The sequence below is a fragment of the Asterias rubens genome, chromosome 17, assembly GCF_902459465.1.
Source record: "Asterias rubens chromosome 17, eAstRub1.3, whole genome shotgun sequence".
Taxonomy (NCBI): domain Eukaryota; kingdom Metazoa; phylum Echinodermata; class Asteroidea; order Forcipulatida; family Asteriidae; genus Asterias; species Asterias rubens.
In genome coordinates, this window is record NC_047078.1 from 1,698,191 (window position 1) to 1,723,613 (window position 25,423).

At 38.9% G+C, this 25,423-nt stretch overlaps 2 protein-coding genes across 2 annotated transcripts; one reads left to right on the forward strand and one right to left on the reverse strand.

Moving 5' to 3' along the window:
• Positions 1-3,253: 3,253 nt before the first annotated feature.
• On the reverse strand, positions 3,254-11,896 carry LOC117301627 (zinc finger protein ZPR1-like). The gene is made up of 11 exons (XM_033785648.1): positions 11,647-11,896; positions 10,894-11,055; positions 10,515-10,605; positions 9,933-10,003; positions 9,464-9,541; positions 8,861-8,983; positions 7,332-7,482; positions 6,598-6,761; positions 5,308-5,511; positions 4,836-4,901; positions 3,254-3,773 (listed from the first exon to the last, which is right to left on the reverse strand). Exons 1-11 carry the CDS (start codon positions 11,770-11,772, stop codon positions 3,639-3,641), a joined length of 1,371 nt encoding a protein of 456 aa, XP_033641539.1. The 5' UTR covers positions 11,773-11,896; the 3' UTR covers positions 3,254-3,638.
• A 346-nt stretch (positions 11,897-12,242) lies between these two features.
• LOC117301661 (mitochondrial import receptor subunit TOM40 homolog) lies at positions 12,243-19,601 on the forward strand. Its single transcript, XM_033785687.1, has 6 exons — positions 12,243-12,504; positions 13,288-13,448; positions 14,478-14,579; positions 16,024-16,252; positions 17,272-17,448; positions 18,579-19,601. Exons 1-6 carry the CDS (start codon positions 12,321-12,323, stop codon positions 18,716-18,718), a joined length of 993 nt encoding a protein of 330 aa, XP_033641578.1. The 5' UTR covers positions 12,243-12,320; the 3' UTR covers positions 18,719-19,601.
• Positions 19,602-25,423: the final 5,822 nt, after the last annotated feature.

Genomic DNA, 25,423 nt, shown 5'->3' on the forward strand with positions numbered 1-25,423 from the left:
TAGTTTTCGAGAAAGAAGTATTTTTCCACGAATTTGATTTCGAGACCTCAAGTTTAGAATTTGAGGTCTCGAAATCTAAAAGCACACAACTCCGTGTGACAAGGGTGTTTTTTCTTTCATTATTATCTCGCAACTTCGACCACCGATTGAGCTCAAATTTTGACAGGTAAGTTATTTTATGCATATGTTGAGGTACACCAACTGTGAAGGCTAGTCTTTGATAATTACCATATTATTGTGTCCACTGCCTTTAACTATTTTATAGAAACAATAGTACTTTTTAACTTCAACCAGAACGACCACAATAAAATGGTGTATAGTTATTTGGTGTAAGTTCATTAAACTTTTTTTAAGTCGCAAAAACATGCGATAGGCCTTCACCTTTGATCGGCTTTTGAGTTGAGTTGCAACAAAGTTTAAGACATCATGTTTCTTGAACGTGGATTGTGCTAATTCCTGTCAACGTTTCACCCTTCACAGACCAATAATTTCACCCCAATATTTCCATACATGCTTTATTGTTGATTTGTTCAATTTTTTGTTGATGTATATGTCTAAAAAGAACGAAAATGCAAATTAATGAGAAATCTAGTTTCGCCTGAAAACTCAGATACTATGTTAACATTGGAAATATTTGACAAATCCCAGAATTTAGTTTCAACTCTTTCAGCACAAAGCTTTGAACCTTGATTTGATACTCTTATAGTTGTCCCGTCACTTGCACGAAGTAGCTAGCGGCAATACACATGGTTTGGACTGAGTTAATGATTTTAAAATCATATCATATTTCATTCTATTTTGAATATCAATCAAAGTAATATAATATATTGATTCATAAAAATAAGTACTGTATTACGCGACTTACAACTTCGGGAGGAAGTCTCTGAAGTTGTCTAAATTCTACAACTTTCGTTTATTGTATTTTGGTGTCGGTGAATAAGAAGCAAAATTTAAAAAAAGACTCAACATGATTTCAGAAAATGTGTATTATTTAAAGACCTTTATTGAGGAATCCGATAGCCTAGGGATGGATTTAGAGTTGGGACAAGTCACTCCCGACGTCTTAACTTACGACAAGCCTAAGGTTTTTAATAACGTTACAAAGTTGGTAATAAACAAAAGTTTTGAAGATCACAGATTTACATAAAACTTACACGGTCAAAAGATGATGATAATTTATTAGGAAACATCCCTTGAAATATTTCTGTCTGAAATGTCATATTTTATGAGAAATAAATAATCTAACTTCGCGTTTGGAGTTTTTCGCTCAGTGAGCGTCGAAGCAATTAATGCAATATTTGTAATCGGTTTTAAACTATTCTCTCATGAACCAGATGTCCGATTGATCTCGAACTTCTACAGGTTTGTCAGTTTATGTATATGGTGGATTACATAAAGTGCTTACACTGCCGGCAACTTTTTTTGCTAGCAAAACCAAATATTCCTTTAAAGGTCCTAGGACTGGTCCCAAGTTGAATAAAATTAAAGGAATAGCATTGTGAAATCCACCCAAGGTCTTACATTATTTTGTGACCACATGCACTTCAAAATACACCAATGACAACGTGTATTCCGAAGCAAGCCCTGTGTAACTTTGGTTTTTTGTACCGTTAAATTGTTTTTGATTGATCTAAAATGTAGATAATATACTTGGGTACAATCAAAAGTAACATGTGAACATTTCAAAAGGTAGTAGAATTTTTGAGATATCGCTAAAGATCAGGGCCCAATTTCATAGAGCTGCTAAGCACAACAATTTGCTTAGCATGAAATTTCTTTCTTGATAAAAACAGGGTTGCCAATCAAATTTCTATTTGTTGCATATTGCTCGTTACTGGTATTCAGCTGTTGTTTGCTTATCCAGAAAATCACGTGGAAATTTGGTTGGTAATCCTGTTTTTATCAAGGAAGAAATTTCATGCTTAACAAGTCTACTCAAGTGTGAACAACTCCATCAAATTTTCCCCTAGTTCATGGGTAACTCAATCCTCTCGGGTGATAGGGACTCCTCAAACCCCCAAAATACTTTGACAAAAACGACTTTTGAGGCGTCAAAAAAAAACTCGAACACAAACAGTTTCCAGTTAGATTTAAAGTATATATTATGTTTTACATGAGTCAAACAAACAATGTTTTTTTACACAAGATGGCGTTTTTGTAAACAGTTCCGGTATAATGACTAAACATAGATTCATAGTTTTTTACAAGAAAAACACGAACTAATTTTTTATTTTATGTTGCTCACAAAATCACTTCCAAAAATATTGACTGTCCATTGATGATTCAAAATAGCGCAATTTAAAAAGATGGACAACTCTACAGATTAACAACCCCCCCCCCAGAAAAAAAGTAAAGTCAAATGAAGCCCAAGTTTCTGTCTGATTCTGTTTTAAAGTACTTTATTTTATAACTCTTCACAAAATGTGGCACGGGAAACAATCCACCAAGCTGCCTAATTAAATCGTGATTTAAATTCCGTAGACAGTTTAAGCAATCCTATTGGTTGAAAGTCAGTCATGTGATGACTAATTTCCAGAACATGTATAGCACAAATATTTGCACAGATTCTTCATTTCTAACCGAATAATTGATGAAAGGAAACCAATGACCTGTGAATCTGTCTTATGGGCACTGGACACGGGTCCTTTGGTAATTGTCAAAGACCAGTCTTCTCACGTGGTGAAACTCAACATACGCACAAAATAACAAACAATTTGAACTCAATTTGTCGTCGAAGTTGCTAGATAATAATGGAAGAAAAAACACCCTTGTCACACGAAGTTGTGTGCTTTTAGATGCTTGATTTCGGGACCTCAAAATCTAATTCCGAGGTCTCAAAAGCAAATTCAAATATTTTAGTGGAAAATTACTTCTTTCTTCGAAAACTACAATACTTCAGAAGGAGCCGTTTCTCACAATAGTTTATATTATATAACACCCGAGCAGATCCTTGCCATTTGATTGGAGGATTGTCCGTCACGTGATAGCAAATAAAAGTGCCATTGCACGCTGAGTCACTCACCGTGCTTTTTCGTTCCATCCGAAAAGTACCATTGCATGCTGCCAGCGTGCAATAGTACTTTTCGGATGGAACGAAAAAGTTGAGTAAACACATATCACTGCGTGCGCGTGTCTTTGGTAACGCAGCAGTGTTACTGCAAGGTAGTAAAATTACTTATCGGCTTCTACAATTAAAAATTGTAGGCCATTGCACTCATAAACATTCATTATGTGTATACTATCAACAGCTCTCCATTGCTTGTTACCCAGTAAGTTTTTATGCTAACAATTATTTTAAATAATTACCAACAGTGTCCAGTACCTTTAAACAATGGTTCAATTTAAAACTTCTATGTAAGGACCTTTTTAACATACTATTACCTCAAATGACAGTAACACCATAATTTTTTCTGCTTAAAACGTACCTTTGACTATAAATTGAATTATTAATTAAATAGCGCACCTATCCACCAATAAGGTGCTAATGGAGCTTGAACAAAGAGAAACACATTAAAAGACGAGTTATGACGTTTATGAACTATGAGACCCATTTTTGTAGCACCTTAGAAATGGTTTACAAGGTGCTTTAATGATGTTAAGTATTGGACTCTCTCTTAAATGATGAACCTCTGATGATGTTATGAGGCTGTGTCCTCTTCATCGAAGTAATTCTCCGTCTTCATCTCTAGCAGTCCGAGGTCGTCATTTTGTTCTTCTGTTCTCTCGTACTCCTCTACTGTCAACTCAGGGTCTGGGTCAGGAGCATACAAATTCTGAAGAAGAAAAAAATGAAAAACTTAGAAATTCAGTTTTTGTGACATAACAAAACGATGTCCATGAATCATTTCATCAAATGATGATGTAACTTTACGTTGAACCTTTCGGCCTGAGCTTGTGAATTTTCAGAGGTTTTTTCTCTCATTCAACTTGCAATTTGAACTAGAAGACAAAGTCAAAGTGTTTCAAGACCTTTCTGATGATGTATTTTTTTTATAAATTATTAGGTGTCCGTGAAATATCGTTTGGTTTATAAAGTTTAAAAAAAAAAGAAAATTTTAAAGTGTTGTTATAAGGCACTGCAAATTGTGATAAAGTCCCACTGTTATACACTTAACCATTGCTTCGTCCTTTGGATAGGACGTAAAGCCATAGGTCCCATGTGTTGCGTACCACATGAAAAAGAACAAAGTGCACTTGTCGAAAAGAGAAGGGGTTTGCCCTTGCTGTGGCTGCTGTATGTGCCGAGGCACCTTGCAAAAACCATTAGAAGAGGCTAAATAATTGGGTCTCAGAACTCTTCACTGCAATAACATACCTTTCTGAAAGTTTGTATATACTCAGTGCCTTGAGTACCTGTTATGTGCGCTACATAGGACTTCGATATTATTATTATTATTATTATAACTAAAATGTCCAAATTCCATTTCATACTGACTGCAGAGCGGAAATTATGTATTTTTTATGCTTTCGTTTGTTGCTTCAACTTCTGGTTTTACCTGGAACACAATGTAAAATTACATCGTAAAGATATTTCAAAATATTTTGTAGGATATAGACTGTATTGAATATGACGTCATTGTTCAAATATCTGACCTACATGATGGCGTCTGTGCGTGCGTGCGCCGTAGAAATCAAACCGGGAGTGCTGCGCGTTGCATGCTTCTTTGATGAACCTGTTTGGACGCGCATACTGTTTGCCCGACAAGATGGCAACTTTCAAAGCAAAAAGAGGTTATTTAATAGGGTCTATTGGAGGGATTTTGTAGGAATCCTTAAGGGATTTTGATTGGATCCTTGGAGGGATTTTGCAGGGACCTTAGGGTCAAGTTACTCACCTGTATGTAGCAATTACCAGCAGGGTCATCCAGTACAACTGACACCAGAATCTTACCAGAAATTATCTGAAACAAAAGTGATTTCAAAAGGTAGGGTATACTTTTGGTAATAGTCAAAGACCAGTGTCCTCACTTCGTGTATCCCAGCATATGCATAAAATACAAACCTGCATAAATGTTTGGCTCAATTGGTCATTGAAACGCAAGAAAATAATAATCGAAAAATAACCTTGTTGCATAGATTTGTTTGTTTTCAGATGCCCAAGAAAGGCTCGATGCCTGAAGCTTTCCTCGAATCAAAATGTCGGGGTGAAAAACTCTTTCTCTAAAGCTACATCACTTCAAATAGGATTGTTTCTAATATCAAAAGCTCTTTACAGGCAACTGTAAGAAACAAGGCAGGAATTTGAACCAACTTTCTGCAAACTCAAGTCATCTGTGCTCAGCCACTAGACCAGACAACTTTGTTTACCTCATCAAGTTTGTCGATGAACGTCCGGAGTTTACCGCCAGACTCTTTGGTGGCACTGTCCCCCCCCCTCATCAGGGCGAACGGTCGCAACAGCTGGTTCTTGATATCCGTTAAGATTCCCTCTAGAGTCGTAAACTTGCCACCAAGCGTTCCCATCATCAGCTCAAAATCCATCTCTGGAATTGTGAATCTGCAGGTGTCGGACTGAGATGAAAGTGGGACTAATGAATTGTTTACCCTTAACTTCTGTTGTCTACTTATTTGTAATTTGACTTCAGTCTTGGGTGCTCCACTAAAGAAGGCCTTGTCCTTCTCCTGGATGGCACCCCCATTCATACATATTTATTTAATTTTTTGACTCAACATGTGTATGTTTAGTCTATCGCCTTGTATATTATTAATTGAAATTTTTTGTTGTATGAATGGAAATAAAAACAAACAAACAAACAAACAAACAAATAACTTACAATGCCGCTCATTGTGTAAAACTAAAAACTGTAAAGCTCTGGTTATATACCAAATCTTTAAAATAACATGGACAAAATAATAATTTCAAAAAAAGCAATGATGTTTTACTCGTCTTCTGGATTATAAAATTACGATTTCTTTGCGCTTTGGTAAGTGTGCCTATACCCTAACATTGACCCATGTATGTGTTGATGTACAAGCAGTGTGGTACTTGGCGAGCGTGTATAATGTGAACATAAATTATTGCGCCTTATGCGGTGGGGCCAGGCATGCAACTCTTCTGCGTTTCCGCGGTTTTTTGTGTGTTTTTTTTTGGGGGGGGGGATTTTTTTTTTTTTTAGCCCAACATGCCTGGCAACAACAGTGTACAACTACAATCATGTAAAATAAGCCTAGTACATGCTAACAATGTACCTTAGAGCATAATAAACCTCAACATTTTCTAGGGTACCATTGTGGGTCTCATGTCCCGTGGCGTTTCGGCTGCCTCGCTCCGCACTTGCGTTGTGCCTTCGAAAATTTTCCTCTTTTTTTTTTCAACGGGCAGTTGCATGACTGGGGGCGCGCCTTATCTGATAACCCTGAAATATTATTTTGGTAATTTGTGGCACTGGGCCTTATGCGTCAAGCATCTTATCCGCAGGAAATTACGGTATGCCCATCAAGACAAAAGAAAGAAATCTTCTATTATATCCGAAGTCTTAGTTCTTGTTCAAACTGTTCTAGTCTTCTAAGAACAATTCTTAGAGTGTTTTGAGCAACAAGCCCTTTGGTCTTGAAGTTCGAGCCCTGAAGTGGACTCATTTCTCCCTTTTACCCTACCTTCAAGACGTCTCGGTTAAGATCCATGACTGCATCGGTCATCTTCAGAGTGATCTTTTTGCCTTTCGGTTCGATCCCGGCCCCGGATTTGACCTCAGAGTTCTTCATCCCGCAAGACTCACAATTGAAGGCCATCAAAATCACTTCCTTGAAGTGTGGGATGTCTGAGAAAGTAATCAAGGAACAATAACTTCGCTCTGAACATTCAAATTAATTATGGATTTGGGGCGATCAGTCACCCATGTCCCCTTTCCTCTCGCCTCTCGGTTTGATCAAAGAGCAATGAAATTTGCTCTAAAGAGGACCCATTCTCGGAGCGCAGCGGGCCCAGCTCTTGTTCATTCTACAAAGGCACTCAAGAAACTCTCTTAACTCCTGCGCACATATTACGTTGTTAATCATTCCCATCACCAATCTCAACAATTTCAGGCGTAGAATTTCATCTTTTAGAGGGCAAGGGCCATTTTCATTTTGAAAAGGGCACTACCATTGGGAAATCTTAAAGTTTATGGGAAACTTTCGAAGGAGCACCAAGGCCAAGACCAGGGCACCAAGGCAAAGACCAGGGCAACGGAGACCATGGCCGTGTCATTTCAGGCATGTGGTTTGAAGTATCTTGCTCAAGGAAACAAGTCTCGTAACCAGGATTCAAACCCGCACTCCGATGACTCGGCCATCAAAACTCAACTCTGATGCTCCAGAGTGCGCTTCTGGGATATATTCAATAAGGATACTGACTAATTTCATCTTTGATTTCGTCGGAGCGTTACAGTTGGAGCAGTTGACATCAAACTGAAAGACCTCATCGGTGACTTTAGAGACTCCGTCATCTTTAGGTTCCAAAGTTTCTTCCACATCACTGAGACGATCTTCATCATCCTCGACCTGATAAGATATTTGAACTATCATTTTTATTTCATAGATGGAAATTTGGAACGAGATAAAGAATATTAATTTTGGTTTTACCCATGTACACCGATGTGTTTTAAGCAATGTACTCTCAGTACTTTCCCCCAGAGTCATCTTAACAAAATCCTAAGGCATTTTACTCAGGTGGGACTCGAACCCCTGACCTTTGCCATTTGACCTTTGCAGATGTCTAACCAATAGACTACCGAGATTGTCCGGGAGCTACATGTAGAGGCACAAATTGAGTACATGTACATGTTTAACTTGCATCAAGGATTCAGGCCTGATACTTCACAGAGGCAACAAAGACGATTGACTGCATGCCCACTGGTCATTGCTTGGTGCTCTTGAAATGCTCCAGTAGAAATTTACAATTTCCTCAAAGGGTGCCCTTTACCAAGAAGAAAATGCCTCAGTGCCCTTGCCCTTTCAAAAACGAAGCATACTTGCCTGTAAAGAATTTTATTAGGTTTTACCCTTACAGTTTACACTGGTTTGTAAAACACTGTACTCCAGGTACTCCCCCACCCAACCCCAGGGGTGGATTTCACAAAGAGTTAGGACTAGTCTTATCTCGAGTTAGGACCAGCTACTCGTCCTAACTTAGAACTATCCATGCAATTTGTATATCTTATAGGACTAGTCCTAAGTTAGGACTAGTCCTAAATCTTTGTGAAATCGACCCCAGGTCCTTTATGAAGCTTACCGCTAACCCTAGAGCCGTGTTCTGCTCTTTGGTCCTGGTCCACCCTAACCCCAGGTCCTTTATGAAGCTTACCGCTAACCCTAGAGCCGTGTTCTGCTCTTTGGTCCTGGTCCACCCTAACCCCAGGTCCTTTATGAAGCTTACCGCTAACCCTAGAGCCGTGTTCTGCTCCTTGGTCCTGGTCCACCCTAACCCCAGGTCCTTTATGAAGCTTACCGCTAACCCTAGAGCCGTGTTCTGCTCTTTGGTCCTGGTCCACCCTAACCCCGGGTCCTTTATGAAGCTTACCACTAACCCTAGAGCCATGTTCTGTTCATTGGTCCTGGTCCACCCTAACCCCGGGTCCTTTATGAAGCTTAACGCTAACCTTAGAGCCGTGTTCTGCTCCTTGGTCCTGGTCCACCCTAACCCCAGGTCCTTTATGAAGCTTACTGCTAACCCTAGAGCCGTGTTCTGCTCTTTGGTCCTGGTCCACCCTAACCCCGGGTCCTTTATGAAGCTTACCGCTAACCCTAGAGCCGTGTTCTGCTCTTTGGTCCTGGTCCACCCTAACCCCGGGCCCTTTATGAAGCTTACAGCTAACCCTAGAGCCGCGTTCTGTTCTTTGGTCCTGGTCCACCCTAACCCCGGGTCCTTTATGAAGCTTACCGCTAACCCTAGAGCGGTGTTCTGCTCTTTGGTCCTGGTGTACATGTTGATCGTCAGAGCTTGGTCCGCCTCGGGAGCCTTGGGGTTCTCGATGAAACTGTTTCCAGCTGGATCATCCAAGATCTAGACAAGATTAACCAACTTGTGGATTAATCAACTTAGGGATTACTGGCTGGCTTGTTTTAGCAAGACGAAACTTAAGTACCTGAAAATGGTTTACCCTTAATAACAATAATAATCAAGTTCATATACAGTGCCCTAGACATTGGGACAATATTATTCTTTTCTCAGTTCCCTGTGGAGTATACAGCCCTGAGCTGCTGTATGGCGCTAGTGTTTTTTATATTATACACAATATCAACCTCTGCCCTCGCACAGTCGCAGGTACCCATTTATACCCCCTGGGTGAAGAGAAGGAGTTACAGTAAAGCATCTTGCTCAAGGACACAAGTAACCCACACTCCAATGACTTAATCACCAGAACTTGAATTTGATGCTCTTAACCACTCGACAATCACACCCTTAACTTTGTCAGTAACTTGCCAGCATGACCAGCTAGGTTGTTATGTCTAAGACAAAACAATTACAGAGTTTTATGCTTACGATGTGAAACGGGGGCGAGAGATGCTTCAGCTTGACGATGAAGTCATCAATTTGAGCTGCGACTTCTGGATGCATAACCTATAGGGATAATCAATAAGAAATACAAATGTGATCAATATGTAGGTTTTAGTCAAGCTGTGCTCAGTTCTGGCTAAAAAACACATCATCTAGCAGATGTGGGCCTGATAGGAAGAAGTCTGGCTACTTCCCTGTGAAAAGACAAACTCAATGGTAAAAGTAGTTGGCGAAAGAGAATGCAGGCCTGGAGTTCCATCTTTGAGAGGACATGGCCTTTTTCAGTTTCACTTCCACTGGAGAACCTTATACGGTCTTTGGGAAACTTTTGAATGGGCATCAAAGGCAAAGACCAGGGCAACAAAAATCATGGCCTTCAAGACCTCTCAGTAATTTTTGGCCTGAGAAAGTAAAGGACAAATTCTAGTTCATGGAAGTATTTATAGTCACTGACCTTTCTGACAGGCTGTTCTTGTTCCAATCCTTGGGTCACTCTATCTATGATGCCCTCCACAGTGGTGAAAGCTGTCAACAACAAAAAGTGTTATAATGTTATTAAAGAATAATTTTAAACAATTATTAAATGATAAGCCTCGACTTTTTGGGACGTAGCTCCCTGTGACTGTTAAAACCGCCCGCCCATTTTTATCATGTTAAGAAACTTACCTGACTTGTCTACCTCAGACATTTATCTGACCATCTCATTAGTCAGGCACAATCTTGTTTTTTAATCAGATACAGCCTTTATGTTCTGCTGGATCACAATATTATGCCGATTGCAAAAAAAAAAAAAAACGTAATCAATCCAGTGAGCAAGCTCCTAGCATGCTTATTATAGACCTTTATCACGGTGTGGACATCTTGATTTTGCTCCATTCCAACTCATTGTAACCAAACTGAGGCTCGACGAAATAATAGTCTGGTGCCATGCGCAATGCATGTTAGTATTCATTACTGTTATTGAAAACAGGGAACATGACCAAGATGGTGAAAGCGTGACAAAGGTCTATTGAGACGCTTCTTCCGAACAACTTACTGCCTTTCTGTGCTCCACCAGGAATCTCAAGATCCAGTTCAGGTATTTTGATGCTGGCTGTATCTGATTTAACAACTTGTCGGTTTAGATCCTGAAGAAAATTACAAAAAAGAAAGGAGACTTTCAGTTTCTTCTGAACCAATAAATTTACATTTAACCAGACTCAAGAGTACAGCTTGTGCGCCATTTCAAAAATTAGAAAACTGAGGAATTTAGATCAAGGATAAATGAGTTTTGTTTTCTGTTTGAAGGATAGCTCATATAGTTGCGATAATCGTAACCCTCCATCCTCCTGGTCGCATGAGGACGAAAGGTTGATGGTTACAATTATTGCAACTAGCCTTTCATTTACAGAAACATCTGATCAGATCCAACAAACCTTTTGGGTGAGTATGTGAACATCAACTCGGCATCCCTTGTCCTGTATTCTACCAGCCGGCTGTACTTCATTATCGGTGAAATTGCAATGCGGGCAAGAGAACGACATGAGAACGATCTCGCGGAAGAATGGAATCTTAGTCAGGAGAAGTCTTGTGGTTCCCTGCAAAAAAATGCAAAACGTCAATAACTATAAGGATTAATAATCAGGAAAACTACAACTAGGTCTAGTTGCAATAACGTTACCCTCCTCCCGACAGCCGTGAGGAGGGTTACGCTATCGGCGTATCGCGACTAGGGGTCATCAACTCAACTATGCTCTTGTCTTGACATCCGGAGTCATGGAACAGTTTGCCTCCCGATGCTGTTTCTGCTCCCTGCTTCTCCGTCTCAGGGTTAGTGCTAGATGAGGTGAGGTGGAGGAAAGGAAGAAAAGTGGGTGTGTCATGTCCAAACGCCACTTTTCCCACTCAGTTTTACCATGGTTACTTTTTAATTTAAGTTAAAGTAAACTTACTTTGTATTCTTTTTTTATCAAGAATGTTTTACAAAAAACAATGATTTCAGTTGTCGTGTGTAAACTGTGTTTACTTCTAGAAACAAAAAGATATGAAAAACAGTGGTACAAGAAAGCATTTGTAATTATTCTTGACAATAAATAAAGTTCAAATGAATCAATGAAGGAATGTTTGTTTACATTTTTTATAACTTGACAATCCATGCCATGTCATGTTTTGTCGTTATGTTTACTTACATCTTCGTGACAATTCATGCACAAACTTTCAATTTCTGTGGTCTCCAAATCACCCACATCTTCCGCTGTTAATTCTCTAAAAAGTGGTACATTGCCGTATCCATTTGGCAATTCCGATTCTGCCATAATTATGGATAAATCTGACCTTTAAGACTCTAAAATATGCTTCACTGTACAAAATATGTCATGTAGAGTTTTAACGACGACACAACACTCATCAGCAGTGTGCACATGGCAATCTTTGACCTTTATTGTGTGACCTCTACGCGTCAATGCACCAATAGGAGCTGCCGTTACGCAACCAGCTTTATTTTACCAATCAAATTACTCGTTTCTCGGCACCCGCTTCTAGAAGCACGATCGTTCCCACCACTTTTACTCGAGGTTGCAGTACATGCCAATTGACCTCTGAACCGTTGAACTTCCGGAACGAACCTCACACTGCACGAGTCTTTGCGATAGTTTTTCCCACAATGCACTGTATTGCATAAAATCAAGCGATGATGATTTAGCAAGTACCCGGGTCGGTGTTTGGGGTCGAGGGTGTAGAGTAAGTACAGCGTGCATGCTGTGCATGAAACCATTGGTGTGCTGATCGTCGATTGCAGACAACCCGTAGATGAAGACCGGTTCGAGGATTTTTTCATTATAAAACCCGACATAAAAACCTAAAAATGGGTACTGTTTTTGCTGCAGAAGCGTCACCTGTGATGCCAAGTCCACCTATGCCTGGGATGCCAGTCTCACCGCCTGTGACGGCAACAGCACCGGCCGGTGTTGGGAGCGAATCGACGGCGGCTGGGAATGGAGGTTTGCCCAATCCGGGAAGTTTTGAAGATCTATTCAAGAAAGTTAAAGGTTAGCTCTTGCAAAAACGCTGTTTTTTTTTATATTTTTTAACAATGCAATAAAGTTAAATCTAGCTTTCATTTGGTTAGAAATAGACAGTCGTGACTAAATTATTCACCTTAAAATATTGTAAAATGTGCCTTTCTTTTCACGAAAACTTAATTTAAATTAAATATTCTAATTTTAAAACTAAAAGTTAATAAAATATTAAATAATGAACTGCTCAGTTCTGCTGAAGTGAATTTAATTAGAATCATGTACACGAACCCCAAGACTGAGTGCGTTTTGGCAACCCCAACCTAGCCCAACCGAATCAACAAGTCCGTTACCACCACCAGGTCTGGCATTGCACTGGGTTCAACTAAGTTTCCAGGTTGGGGTCGCCAAAAACGCTCTCCAGCAATGCTGCGAATGTGATATGTCACAAATTCGCATCAGTTGACTTTGGCTCAACTCCTGTGGATGTGAATGTTATAGTTGTGATAACGTAACCCTCCTGCCGATGGCGGAGCCGGAGCTGTCGGTAGGAGTGAGCCATCGGCGGGAGGGTTACGTTATCGCAACTATGATGTCAAAAATCACATTCATTCACATTCGCAGGCAGTACTATCATATATCAATCTCTCCCCATCCCATTACTCGTAAATCAAGAAACGCTTTATGCTAATAATTATTTTGAGTAAATACCAATAGTGTCCACGGCCTAAAATGTGTATAATAATAAGTGCTAAAAATTAGAAATTTATCATAAAGAAATGAGTTTTGTACATTTGCTTAATTCCCAATTTGCAGAGGTTTTTCCTCAGCCAATAGAGGGCTGTAAGATGGTCATCAACAAGGGATTAAGTAATCACTTCCAGATCAGTCACACTCTGTCCCTCGGCGCCTTTAGTCCGTCCTCCTACCACTTTGGGACGACCTACGTTGGATCAAACCAAATTAGTCCCTCAGAGGTAAGTATGGCAAGGAAATGGACAAGCGAGATTGACTAGCCTGTAGCTTAGTGTTTTGCAGGTTGGAGTATTAGTTACTACCGCACCAAATTCAAGTTACGTATGGTGGCTGAGTCATTGCACTGTGGGTTCGAATCCCGGTCCCGGTGTCCCAGGGAAATTGGTCCGCCAGAAATGCTGTTCCTGAAATGGAAAAATTACCAAGGCCAGGACAAGGGTTAAAGGCAGTGGACACTATTGGTAGTTGTCAAAGACTAGCCTTCACAGTTGGTGTATCTCAACATATGCATGAAATAACAAACCTGTAAAAATTTGAGCTCAATCAAAAGAAAAAAACACCCCTGTCACACAAAGTTGTGTGCGTTTAGATGGTTGATTTTGAGACCTCAAGTTCTAAATCTGAAGTCTCGAAATCAAATTCATGGAAAATTACTTCTTTCTGGAAAACTATGGCACTTCAGAGGGAGCCGTTTCTCACAATGTTTTAGACCATCAATCTCTCCCCATTACTCATTACCAAGAAAGGTTCTATGCTAATAATCATTTTGAGTAATTACCAATAGTGTCCACTTCCTGTGGCCTATGTGTAATTACAGGCCTGAAATACTACACAAAATGTATTATTGCCCAAAATCATCATTTGCTACTCAATATTATTATTTGTCAATATGCACAAAATAAGTTCAGCCTTTATATTAAGCTTTGCATACATGTAGTTGCTGGACTAAACCCTTCCCTTAATAGTTATGCGGTCAGATTGGTGTAGTGGTGTCTTACCTCGCGTTGCAACTCTGAGACTTGGTTTGAAATCACACCGGGGGCACTATATGAATTGTGTTTTCAGTTCATTCTTGACTTCAAGGGTTTTCCCTGGATATATCTCTGGGGTTTTCCTCACACATCTCAAACTGAAACTTCTTGATTGTCTTCTCCCCTCATCCAGTTGCTGACGAGAATTATCTTAGATGTAGGTAATAGTTGAGTCCCTTGTTAATATTGATGAGATTTTGTTTCTGTTTTTCTTGACAGGCGTATCCAGTGATGCTGGGTGACATCGATACCTCAGGAAGTCTCAACGCACAAATTATTACCCAGCTCGCAAATAGGTTACGAGGGAAAGTAGTGGTTCAGGTATGTACCTTAACCCCCCCCCCCTTCCCTTTTGTTCTACAGGGGTGGGAAATTATAGAGTTTTCACTGAATTCAGACTTTTTAAGTCAGTTTTGCGAAGAAAATCGGCTGTTATCTTTTACACAATTAAAGAAATCCTGTTCTTTGATCTACTTCTCCAGTGTTGAGGACACTGTTCTTTTAAAGGAACTCGTTGCCTTGGATCGTTCGAGTTGGTCTATAAAAAGCGTTAGTAGCCGTTTGTTATAAAATGCATGGTTAGAAAGATGTTGTAAAAGTAGAATACAATGATCTACATGTACACAAATTTGCCTCAAAATTTTGTGGTTTTCGTTTTACTTTGTGAACTAACGCGGTCGGCCATTTATTGGATTTAAAAATTTGACTCCCATAAATGGCTGACCGTGTTAGTCGACGAGGTAAAAGGAAAACCACGCAATTTTAGGTTGACGTTTTGCTCGTCTGCAAGGTTTTTCACTTGTCCAAATCTCACGCAGTAGTCGGCTAGACCGCCTAGGGAGGATTTTGACTGGTCCTTGGTTGTTCTGCAAGGCTGCAAACTCTCCCTGATTCTGCAGAGAAGGTTCATGTTGAATGTAATTCTGAGAAAATATTACTAAGATTGTTGTAAAAAAACAGGACGCTTGGTGGCAGCAGACTTACCAGGTAAAATCCATTGTTCTCGGTCATGTGCGCACACTCAGAACAACGTAAACAATGGAAATTTACCTGGTAAGTCTGCTGCCACCTAGTGCTCCAAAGTCTCCCATTGAAAGACGATAATGTTGGCAGCTCTGGTAATTAGCGCTTGGCCTAGGATTTGTGACGCCATTTGCTTTGCACAAACAGAATTCACCAATGGCTTGAGGCAGGTTGAATCCTGTGTTGTAGCAGTGAGAAGCGCAAAAATCTTGTAGATGTTAAACTTTTGCAGGTGTTTTAGAACTCCATTTGGTTTAAAGGGAGGTACTCGTTTGGTAATTACTCAAAACAAAAATTAACTTAAAAACTGACTTGGTAACGTGCATTGGAGATTGTATAAAACATTGTGAGAAACGGCTCCCTCTAAAGTAACGTAGTTTTTGAGAAAGAGGTAATATCGCACTAAAATATTAAAAGACTTCTAGCTAGAAGTCTTTAATTCCTGTCAGAAAGCACACAAATTCATCCAACAAGGGTGTTTTTTTCTTTTATCATTTTCTCACAATTTGATGACCAATTGAGCCCAAATGTTTACAGGCTTGTTATTTTATGGTTATGATGGGATACACCAAGTGAGAACACTGGTCTTTGACAATTACCAAACATGTACAATGCCTTTAAATTCCGATGGGAAAGTACTGAATACAGTGCTTAATACACATCAGTGTTAAGGCAAAAACCAATTAATGTACTTCAGAACGATTAATAACATCATTTATAATGTAATTTGTATCCGTACCAGACGCAGCAAACTAAATGGGCGGTTTACCAGGGTGAAGTAGAATACAAGGCTCCGTCATTCACCGGTACCTTGACAGCAGCTAACATTAACCCACTGGAAGGTTCCGGTATCATTGTTGCTCACTACCTACAGAGCGTGTCCGAGAGGTTAGCGCTGGGGGCCGAAGTTCTATTCCACTACGGTCAGGGTCAACAGGCGACTGTCCCGTCGCTAGCAGGAAAATATTCATGTGAGTTTTGATTTTGTTTCCTTTCATGATCAGTGACATCTTTTCTGATTTTGTTATTGGCTATCAACTTTTAAGAGTAGATAGCCTCACACAGTGTAAATGGAGTGCCTTGTTAAGGGAGGGTGCACCTTATGTAGTTCAAGTGTATATTATAATTGGTCCCATCACTAGCAGGAAAATATTCAAGTGAGTTTGGGTTTCTTGCGTTCCAAATTCTTTACATGAACCACTTTGCTGCATAGAAAAAGTACACCGCTTGATGAAGCTCGAAACCAAAACCAAAGTTGCCTGTAAAGACAGCGACTGTTAGGAACCGTCTACAGTATGTTGGTTCTTTATTTAAGGCCCTGTACAGCGTTCTCACTTGCTGTATCCCATCATAAGCATAAAATAACAAGCCTTTGAAAATTTGGGCTCAATTGGTCATCGAGGTTGATGAAAGAAAAAACACCATTGTTGGACGATCTTTATGCTTTCAGATAGGATTGAAAGACTTCTAGCTAGAATGTTGAGAAACTACCTCTTATTTAAAACGTACGTACTTCAGAGCGAGTCGTTTCCCACAATGTTTTATACTATCAACAGCTCTCCAGTGCTCGTTACCAAGTAAATTTTTAAGTTAATATTTGTTTTGAGTAATTACCAAACGTGTACCTTCCCTTTAAAAGGTTTGAAAACATTTACCGCTCTTCAAGGACATCACTGTGATTTGGGGTTGAACAAAGAATAATTGACTAGAGTGGGATTTGAACCAATAACCTCTGGATTAATGTGCCGGCGCTCTACCAGCTGAGCTATCTAGAACTATATTGCGGGTCTCCCTATTTTGTCAATATCTTTGTTCAGGGGTGCCAGTCAGAAGCCATTCAACCGTTAACTGCAGGTATCATACCATAGTTTAAGAAACAACCTGGTAAGTGGCAGCTAGGGGATCACCTTAAGGAGATGCAACCTTTTTATTTTGAAGCATATATTTTTTTCTAAATTTCATGCATGTTTCTATCGTTTTTGACTTTCAGCCAACAACTGGATAGCATCCGGTACACTCGGCATGACAGCATGCCACGCGGCATACTACCACAAGGGGAAAGACGTCCAGTTCGGGGTAGAATTTGAAAGTAACTTCAGAGCTCAGGAAAGCGCATTAGCATTCGGCTACCAAGTGGACATCAATCCAGCCAACGTAACGATTAAAGGTTAGTACAAACGAGAAGATGAAGTACAGTGTGCAAAATAGTTTTGACTTAAACAAATTTGGTGAGGTTTGCGATAGCACCATGTGCACATCTCATTTAGAGTAGTGTTGGTTCTGAAAAGAACGGGTGGTTGACAACTCGACGTTTTGATCAGTATGCTCTGAACGTCTTCTGGAGATTTGCACATGGTGCCACCGCAAACCTTACCTGATTATACTCCCCCCCCCATGTAAGGTTTGTTTTCCCTTTTATGACCTTTTGTTGAAACTTCAGACCTAATTCTTCTGTCTTGTAATGGTAAACATGTAGCAGTTTTATCCAAGTGTAAAAGGTGCGTTTCTGAGTGACCCTTTGTCTTATGTAAATTTGTATAGTGTGCGTTTTGCGGTCGCAGAGGAGATCTTCCTTTTTTTTTCAGTTTTGTCTCCTTTTTTTATCAGTATAGTGGGGTTGACTTACTCTGGGTCCACCTGACGCTTATTTTTTGTATTTTATTGTATATAATATGAATGTTTGTAATGCAATGTTTTACAAAATTTTTGCTATTTTTTTTAACTGTTGTGTATTTTTAAAACCATATTGCTATTTTTTGCTCATGTTTTATATCCTGCATTTTAATGTTTTTCTTGTACAGCGCTTTGAAACAGTGTTAAAGCGCCTTAAGTTAAGTTAAGTTAAGTTTTGAAAATTTAATGGGAACCAGGGCAATGAGCACGGGCATGGAGAAGCAATTGCCCCCATGCAGAAATAGGCTTGATATTCACTTAATTTAAGCAATTCGTATAGAGTACAGGAAAATAAACCGGCTTGACTTGATAAGGAATGTATTTGTCTCAAAGTCTGTTGGAGTAATCGAATAGTCTGCAATCAGAAACTAGAGCTTGACACTCAAAGGTACCCATTTACACAAGTGTCAAAACTAGGATTTAAATCCACACTCTGATGACTCTACTGATGACTCAGCCATCAGAACTTCAGAAGACAATACTCTAAACCACTAAACCATGACACACCACAACACATCACACTACGACACACGACATCACAACACACACCAGTGTAAACTTCTCTCCACAATCTTGCTCTAAATCTACCACATTTCTCTCTCTCTCTGCTCGATCGTTTTGCAGGAATGCTAGACTCCAATTGGACCGTAGCGGCCGTGATGGAGAAAAGACTACAACCGTTACCATTCACCTTCCTCCTAAGCGCCGTCCTCAACCACTGGAAAAGCCAATACCGCGTCGGCTTTGGGCTTATGATAGGTTGAGGTCAAAGGTCGTCACTAGGTAGCAATTTTTCCATAATAAAATAAACTTTCAAGTAAAAAAGGTTAGTCCTAAACTCGGGTATCTGTTTGGTAGAGTGCTTCAACTTGTAGTGGTCTCAGAATATAGTTTTCAATATTCGAGGAGATGTTTGGAGGAAAATATCAAATTGATAAATAGCCAAATATCTTTCTCGTTACAAACTCGGTCTGTGTGCCAAGTTCCATGCTTGTATCATCAAAGGCTTGTATAATGTCGTATCGCCATGGTTATCAGTGAAAATTTGATCAGTTTTCATACAGGTTGTATGTATGTACACCATTTCCATAGCACACTGGAAATGGGGCACCAGCCAAAACACCATATGATCTCTATTGCATGCTGCCGGTCCTCTGCCTAGTTTTTGCCTCTGCGGATGCTTACAGTATTGCAATATTTGCTGATGGGAATGAAGCTTGGGTATGGACTTTGGCCCATGTGACTTCTGGTCACTACATGTGTGATGTATAAAGTTGAAGCATTCTATAAACATTGGAGTGAAGGAGTTTTTAACTTCACATAGAGATGAAGACAATTATGACATTTTGGTATATCCAGCCAGGAACTTTTGTTTTTGAAAGAGCAAAATCAATGGTGTCAGAGGCTGTGTTTCTTCGGCAGCAATTGCGTTGCCAAAGGAATTGGATAAGTTTTCCAGAGTTTTCCGTTTAATCGCCGGAGCGTTTCGTTTGAAAGTTCAAAATGCTAATGGGCACGCTCACTTGTGATTCACGGCACAGTGATGCGGACCAGTGGAACGTTCTGGCAGACCAATAGACTGCGGTCGTGTGCCAACGTGATCGCTCTTTTGCGCTGAGAACGTGCCTGTCTTTTTTCAGGCAGTCCCTAAGCGAGACAAATTCAGAACTTGTCAGCATCTTCAGTGATTTCTAACTCTTGTGTATTCTTCATGCAATTATAAAACCATAGTTAAATAAGTTCATCATGGGTCATAAGGTTCATTTATTTTCAAATCAAAATAAATTGAGATGTTACTTATTGTTTTTAGTTACGATTCACTCCAAAGTTAGAAGCATCATCAGACTGGCAACCAACCACACCATAAATAAGGACAAGTCTACGGATGTCGATGGAGAGCCTGACCAAACCACTAGATGGCTTAGGAAGGCCATTTGAATCAGACACAGGGGGAGAACAAGGACAGTTGGGAGTACAAGCCCCAAACATTTATGATCGACAAGATCAAACCACGCCTACAGCGCCCTCTACGGTGTCCAAGAAAAAGCAAATGAGCAGTGGACATGGTTGCCAGAGTCTGGTGAAGCGTCGAGCTTGAGGAGTGAAATGCAACTAAAAGAAGATTAATGTGAGTAACATCTACATTTATTTTGATTTTGAAAATCAAACTTTCTAACCCAATATTGAACTGTGTCCAGTTGATATTATAAGGTATGATATATTATTGGTCCAAAGGCGCTAAACACTTGGTAATTACTCAAAACTAATTTTAGTATTAAACCTTACTTGGTAACAAGCAATGGGGAGCTGTTGATAGTATAAAACATTGTGATAAACGGTGAAGTATCATACTTTCATTATTCTCTTACAACTTCGACGACCAATCGAGTCCACATTTTCACAGATTTGTTATTGCATATGTTGGGATACACCAAGTGAGAATACTGGCCTAGACCTTTACAAAGGTGTCCAGTGGCTTTTATTAGGAGAGAATGCATACATACCAATTGTCACAAAATGGGGAATTTTTGGGGCTGATCGTTAGCAGCAGACTTGCCACGTAAATCACTTTTTTTTCTCTTCTTTGGATCGGAAGTGTATGCATGTCTCAATTATGCAACCAATTATGACAACTGGTGTCCCAAACAAACCTTGCCCCTTTATAGGCATTGCTTTTTCAAACACCAATTTTAATGGATTAATGTTTTGTGATCAGAAATTACTACTCAACTATTCCTGTATCTTTTACCAATCATTTATCATACCTTTATAGGGTTTTTACACTAAGGTGTTTATCATGTTTATGTTATGAATATTTATGTTTCCTAGTGAGTCCCTTGAAGATAATTTATTTCTGTAGATAGTTCTCTGTCGTACTATAGACCTGTGCCCAAATTCATAGAGCTGCTAAGCACACAAATTTGCTTTGCGTGAAATTTCTTTCTTGATAAAAACAGGATTACCAACCAAATTTCCATTTGTTGCATATTTCTTGTTACTGGTATTCAGCTGTTGTTTGCTTATCCTGAAAATCACGTGGAAATTTGGTTGGTAATGCTACTTTTAACAAGAAGAAGTTTCATGCTCAAGCAAATTTTCATGCTTACCTGTTTTATTAAATTGGCCCCTTAGCGCTGCTCAACGGTAAGCAAATTTTCGTGCTTACTGTACCAGAACAATTTGCTAAGGTGTTGAAGGTGTGATTGAATTTCACAGGTTAGCAGGAAAATTAGGCGGTCGTCTAAAGCGTTCATCATGTATTTGTATTGTTACGCCATTATTTTTTTCTTTTAGTAAGCACCGGAAGGTTAGCCTTTTCGTGTGCATCCGGTAAGCAGCACTATGAAATGTAAATCGTACAGTAAGCACAAAATTGGCCGCTGAGCAGCTCTTTGACATTGGGCCATGGTGTAGCTTCACATCAGAGACCCCAAAAATTCAAATTATAGTCAGTTCCCCTTCATAACGCAGCTTCAGTACGAGTACAATTACAGTTGAGAAATTCTAGCAAGGACCCTAGGTACAATATATCCAGTCGTATTTTACTATTCCACCTGGTTTATTAATTGTAAATTGATACATGTATAAAAAAATGATTAAAATTAAATCCTTTTTCCACATCAAATTGCTTGTGTGAATTTTCGTTTTTATTAGTTGTTTTCAAAGTTCATAATTGTGGTCGGAGGGCTGTATAACCTTCTTCTCTGGGCACTCAAAGTTCAACTACGGGTCACAAGCCAAGCTCTGTAAACTGTACACAGTAACAGTGTTAGCGAGTCAACGCTGAATAAATATCCTATTAGTCTCTACTAATACAGAGTTCTCCAGGACCAACGATCACTGTCTACGTCAGGAAGCCGTAGGATGTCACTTTGGGTTACGGAACAACCGACGAGCATTCAGATGTTTCCGTAGGATGTCGAGTAAGTTAGTTCCGCGAGGCCACGACGGCCTCTCAGCCAAGCTTTACTCCCAAGGCCTCTATGCTTCGTTTTTGAAAGGGTAAGGGCACCAAGGCATTTTCTCCTTAATAAAGGAAATTGTAAATTCCAACAGCAATTCAAGGGCACCAAAGAAAAACCCAGAGGCAAGTACATTCGTTGCCTCTGTGAAGTAAACACATGGTTTTTAAAGGCCAGCCGTCGATTTCACAAAACGCTAAGATTAATCCTATCTCGAGTTAGGATGAGTAGCTCACTAAGATTAATCCTATCTCGAGTTAGGACGAGTAACTCGTCCTAACTTAGGATTAACCTTAAGGTTTACATGCTACAGTGCAGGGCTGGGACTCGTCCTATGTCTTAAGATTAATCCTAAGTTAGGAAGAGTTTTGTGAAATCGGCGGCAGTATAATATTATTGCTTGCACTGTTCTAGAGTTTGACTTAATGATTGTGTTCCTAACCAAAAAATTTTTAAATGCTAGACTTACCCTTGTGTTTTTTCTTTAATTTAAACCCAAATTTGCATTTGAATCAAATTTTGGGGAAAAAATTATGGCACTTTCATCAAATGGTGCCCTAATCGATATTTGGTCTTTAACTGAAAAAACGACAAGGGGTAAAATCCAGTATTTTTATCACATTTTGGCCTTAAACTGAAAACACGACACGGGGCAAGTCCAGTATTTTTATTAAATTTTGGCCTTCAACTGAAAAAAAACCCACAAGGGGTAAGTCCAGTATTTTTATTGAATTTTGGCTTTAAACTTAAAAAACAACAAGGGGTAAGTCCAGTATTTTTATCAAATTTTGGCCTTAAACTGAAAAAACGACAAGGGGTAAGTCCAGTATTTTTATCGAATTTTGGCCATAAACTGAAAAAACGACAAGGGGTAAGTCCAGTATTTTTATCGAATTTTGGCCATAAACTGAAAAAACGACAAGGGGTAAGTCCAGTATTTTTATCGAATTTTGGCAATAAACTGAAAAAACGACAAGGGGTAAGTCCAGTATTTTTATTGAATTTTGGCCATAAACTGAAAAAACGACAAGGGGTAAGTCCAGTATTTTTATCGAATTTTGGCCATAAACTGAAAAAACGACAAGGGGTAAGTCCAGTATTTTTATCGAATTTTGGCCATAAACTGAAAAAACGACAAGGGGTTAGTCCAGTATTTTTATCGAATTTTGGCCTTAAACTGAAAAAACGACAAGGGGTAAGTCCAGTATTTTTATCGGATTTTGGCAATAAACTGAAAAAATGACAAGGGGTAAGTCCAGTATTTTTATCGAATTTTGGCCTTAAACTGAAAAAACGACAAGGGGTAAGTCCAGTATTTTTATCGGATTTTGGCCTTAAACTGAAAAACGACAAGGGGTAAGTCCAGTATTTTTATCAAATTTTGGCAATAAACTGATAAAATGTCAAGGGGTAAGTCCAGTATTTTTATCGAATTTTGGCCATAAACTGAAAAAACGACAAGGGGTTAGTCCAGTATTTTTATCGAATTTTGGCCTTTAACTGAAAAAACGACAAGGGGTAAGTCCAGTATTTTTATCGGATTTTGGCAATAAACTGAAAAAATGACAAGGGGTAAGTCCAGTATTTTTATCGAATTTTGGCCTTAAACTGAAAAAACGACAAGGGGTAAGTCCAGTATTTTTATCGGATTTTGGCCTTAAACTGAAAAACGACAAGGGGTAAGTCCAGTATTTTTATCAAATTTTGGCAATAAACTGATAAAATGTCAAGGGGTAAGTCCAGTATTTTTATCAAATTTTGGCCGCAAACTGAAAAAACGACAAGGGGCAAGTCCAGTATTTTTATCAAATTTTTGCCTTAAACTGAAAAAACCACAAGGGGCAAGTCCAGTATTTTTATCAAATTTTGGCCTTAAACTGAAAAAACGACAAGGGGTAAGTCCAGTATTTTTATCGAATTTTGGCCTTAAACTGAAAAAAGGACAAAGGGTAAGTCCAGTATTTTTATCAAATTTTGGCCTAAAGCTGAAAAAAAAACCAATAAGGGGTAAGTCCAGTTTTTTTATCGAATTTTGGCAATAAACTGAAAAAAAGACAAGGGGTAAGTCCAGTATTTTTATCGAATTTCGGCCTAAAAATGAAAAAAAAAACGATAAGGGGTAAGTCCAGTTTTTTTATCTAATTTTGGCCTTAAACTGAAAAAACGACAAGGGGTAAGTCCAGTATTTTTATCGAATTTTGGCAATAAACTGAAAAAACGACAAGGGGTAAGTCCAGTATTTTTATTGAATTTTGGCAATAAACTTAAAAAACGACAAGGGGTAAGTCCAGTATATTTATCAAATTTTTGCAATAAACTTAAAAAACGACAAGGGGTAAGTCCAGTATTTTTATCAAATTTTGGCCTAAAGCTGAAAAAACGACAAGGGGTAAGTCCAGTATTTTTATCAAATTTTGGCAATAAACTTAAAAAACGACAAGGGGTAAGTCCAGTATTTTTATCGAATTTCGGCCTAAAGCTGAAAAAAAAAAACGATAAGGGGTAAGTCCAGTTTTTTTATCGGATTTTGGCCATAAACTTAAAAAACGACAAGGGGTAAGTCCAGTATTTTTATCAAATTTTGGCAATAAACTTAAAAAACGACAAGGGGTAAGTCCAGTATTTTTATCGAATTTTGGCCTTAAACTGATAAAATGTCAAGGGGTAAGTCCAGTATTTTTATCGAATTTTGGCCTTAAACTGAAAAAACGACAAGGGGTAAGTCCAGTATTTTTATCGGATTTTGGCCTTAAACTGAAAAACAACAAGGGGTAAGTCCAGTATTTTTATTAAATTTTGGCCTAAAGCTGAAAAAAAAAAGATAAGGGGTAAGTTCAGAGTTTTTATCAAATGAAAAATTAAATGAGAAGTTTATTTATAACATTACATAAAAAAAAACTTCTAAAATATACAGAAAAACAGAGGAAGAACAAATAAGCAGAAGCCTGTTATCTATTATATAATGAAATGTTAAAATATATTTAAAAAATATACAAAGCGAAAAACCGATATAAAACATATTAACAAAATTATCAATTTACATTGTAGTACCTAATAAGTAATTCCCGTTACTATTTGTCTTACTTGCATTTTTCCCCCAAACTTGAGCTCTGGCCCTCCCTGCTAAAAGGCGATGCAGCCGATTTCATGAAACGCTAGGACTTATCCTATCTCGAGTTAGGACGAGTAACTTAGGATTAATCTTAAGGTTTGCATGCTACAGTGCAAGGTTCGGACTCGACGGCTGGACACATTTGACATTTTTCAAAAACCTACATTCACACTTGGAGTATGAAAATGACAAATCCGTGTAAATTAGGGCTCAATTTGTCAGCGAAACTGCAAGAAAATAATGAAAGAAAAAACAACCTTGTTTCACAAAATTGTGTGTGCTTTCAGATGCCTGAGAAAGGCTTCGGGTCTGAAGTCTTTCTCAGATTCAAATATTCTATAGCAAAATTATCTTTCTCAAAAACTATGTTTCTTCAGAGAGAGTTGTTTCTTACA

Bases quoted from the DNA above. Each gene is read 5' to 3' on its own strand.
- LOC117301627 (XM_033785648.1), bottom strand. From the start codon at position 11,772: ATGGCAGAATCGGAATTGCCAAATGGATACGGCAATGTACCACTTTTT. The intron at 10,606-10,893 runs GTTTGTTGGATC...AATTTTCTTCAG, and splicing joins TTCACATACTCACCCAAAAG to GATCTAAACCGACAAGTTGT. The intron at 9,542-9,932 runs GTCAGTGACTAT...TTATCCCTATAG, and splicing joins AAGAACAGCCTGTCAGAAAG to GTTATGCATCCAGAAGTCGC.
- LOC117301661 (XM_033785687.1), top strand. From the start codon at position 12,321: ATGGGTACTGTTTTTGCTGCAGAAGCGTCACCTGTGATGCCAAGTCCA. The intron at 12,505-13,287 runs GTTAGCTCTTGC...CCCAATTTGCAG, and splicing joins TCTATTCAAGAAAGTTAAAG to AGGTTTTTCCTCAGCCAATA. The intron at 17,449-18,578 runs GTTAGTACAAAC...ATCGTTTTGCAG, and splicing joins AGCCAACGTAACGATTAAAG to GAATGCTAGACTCCAATTGG.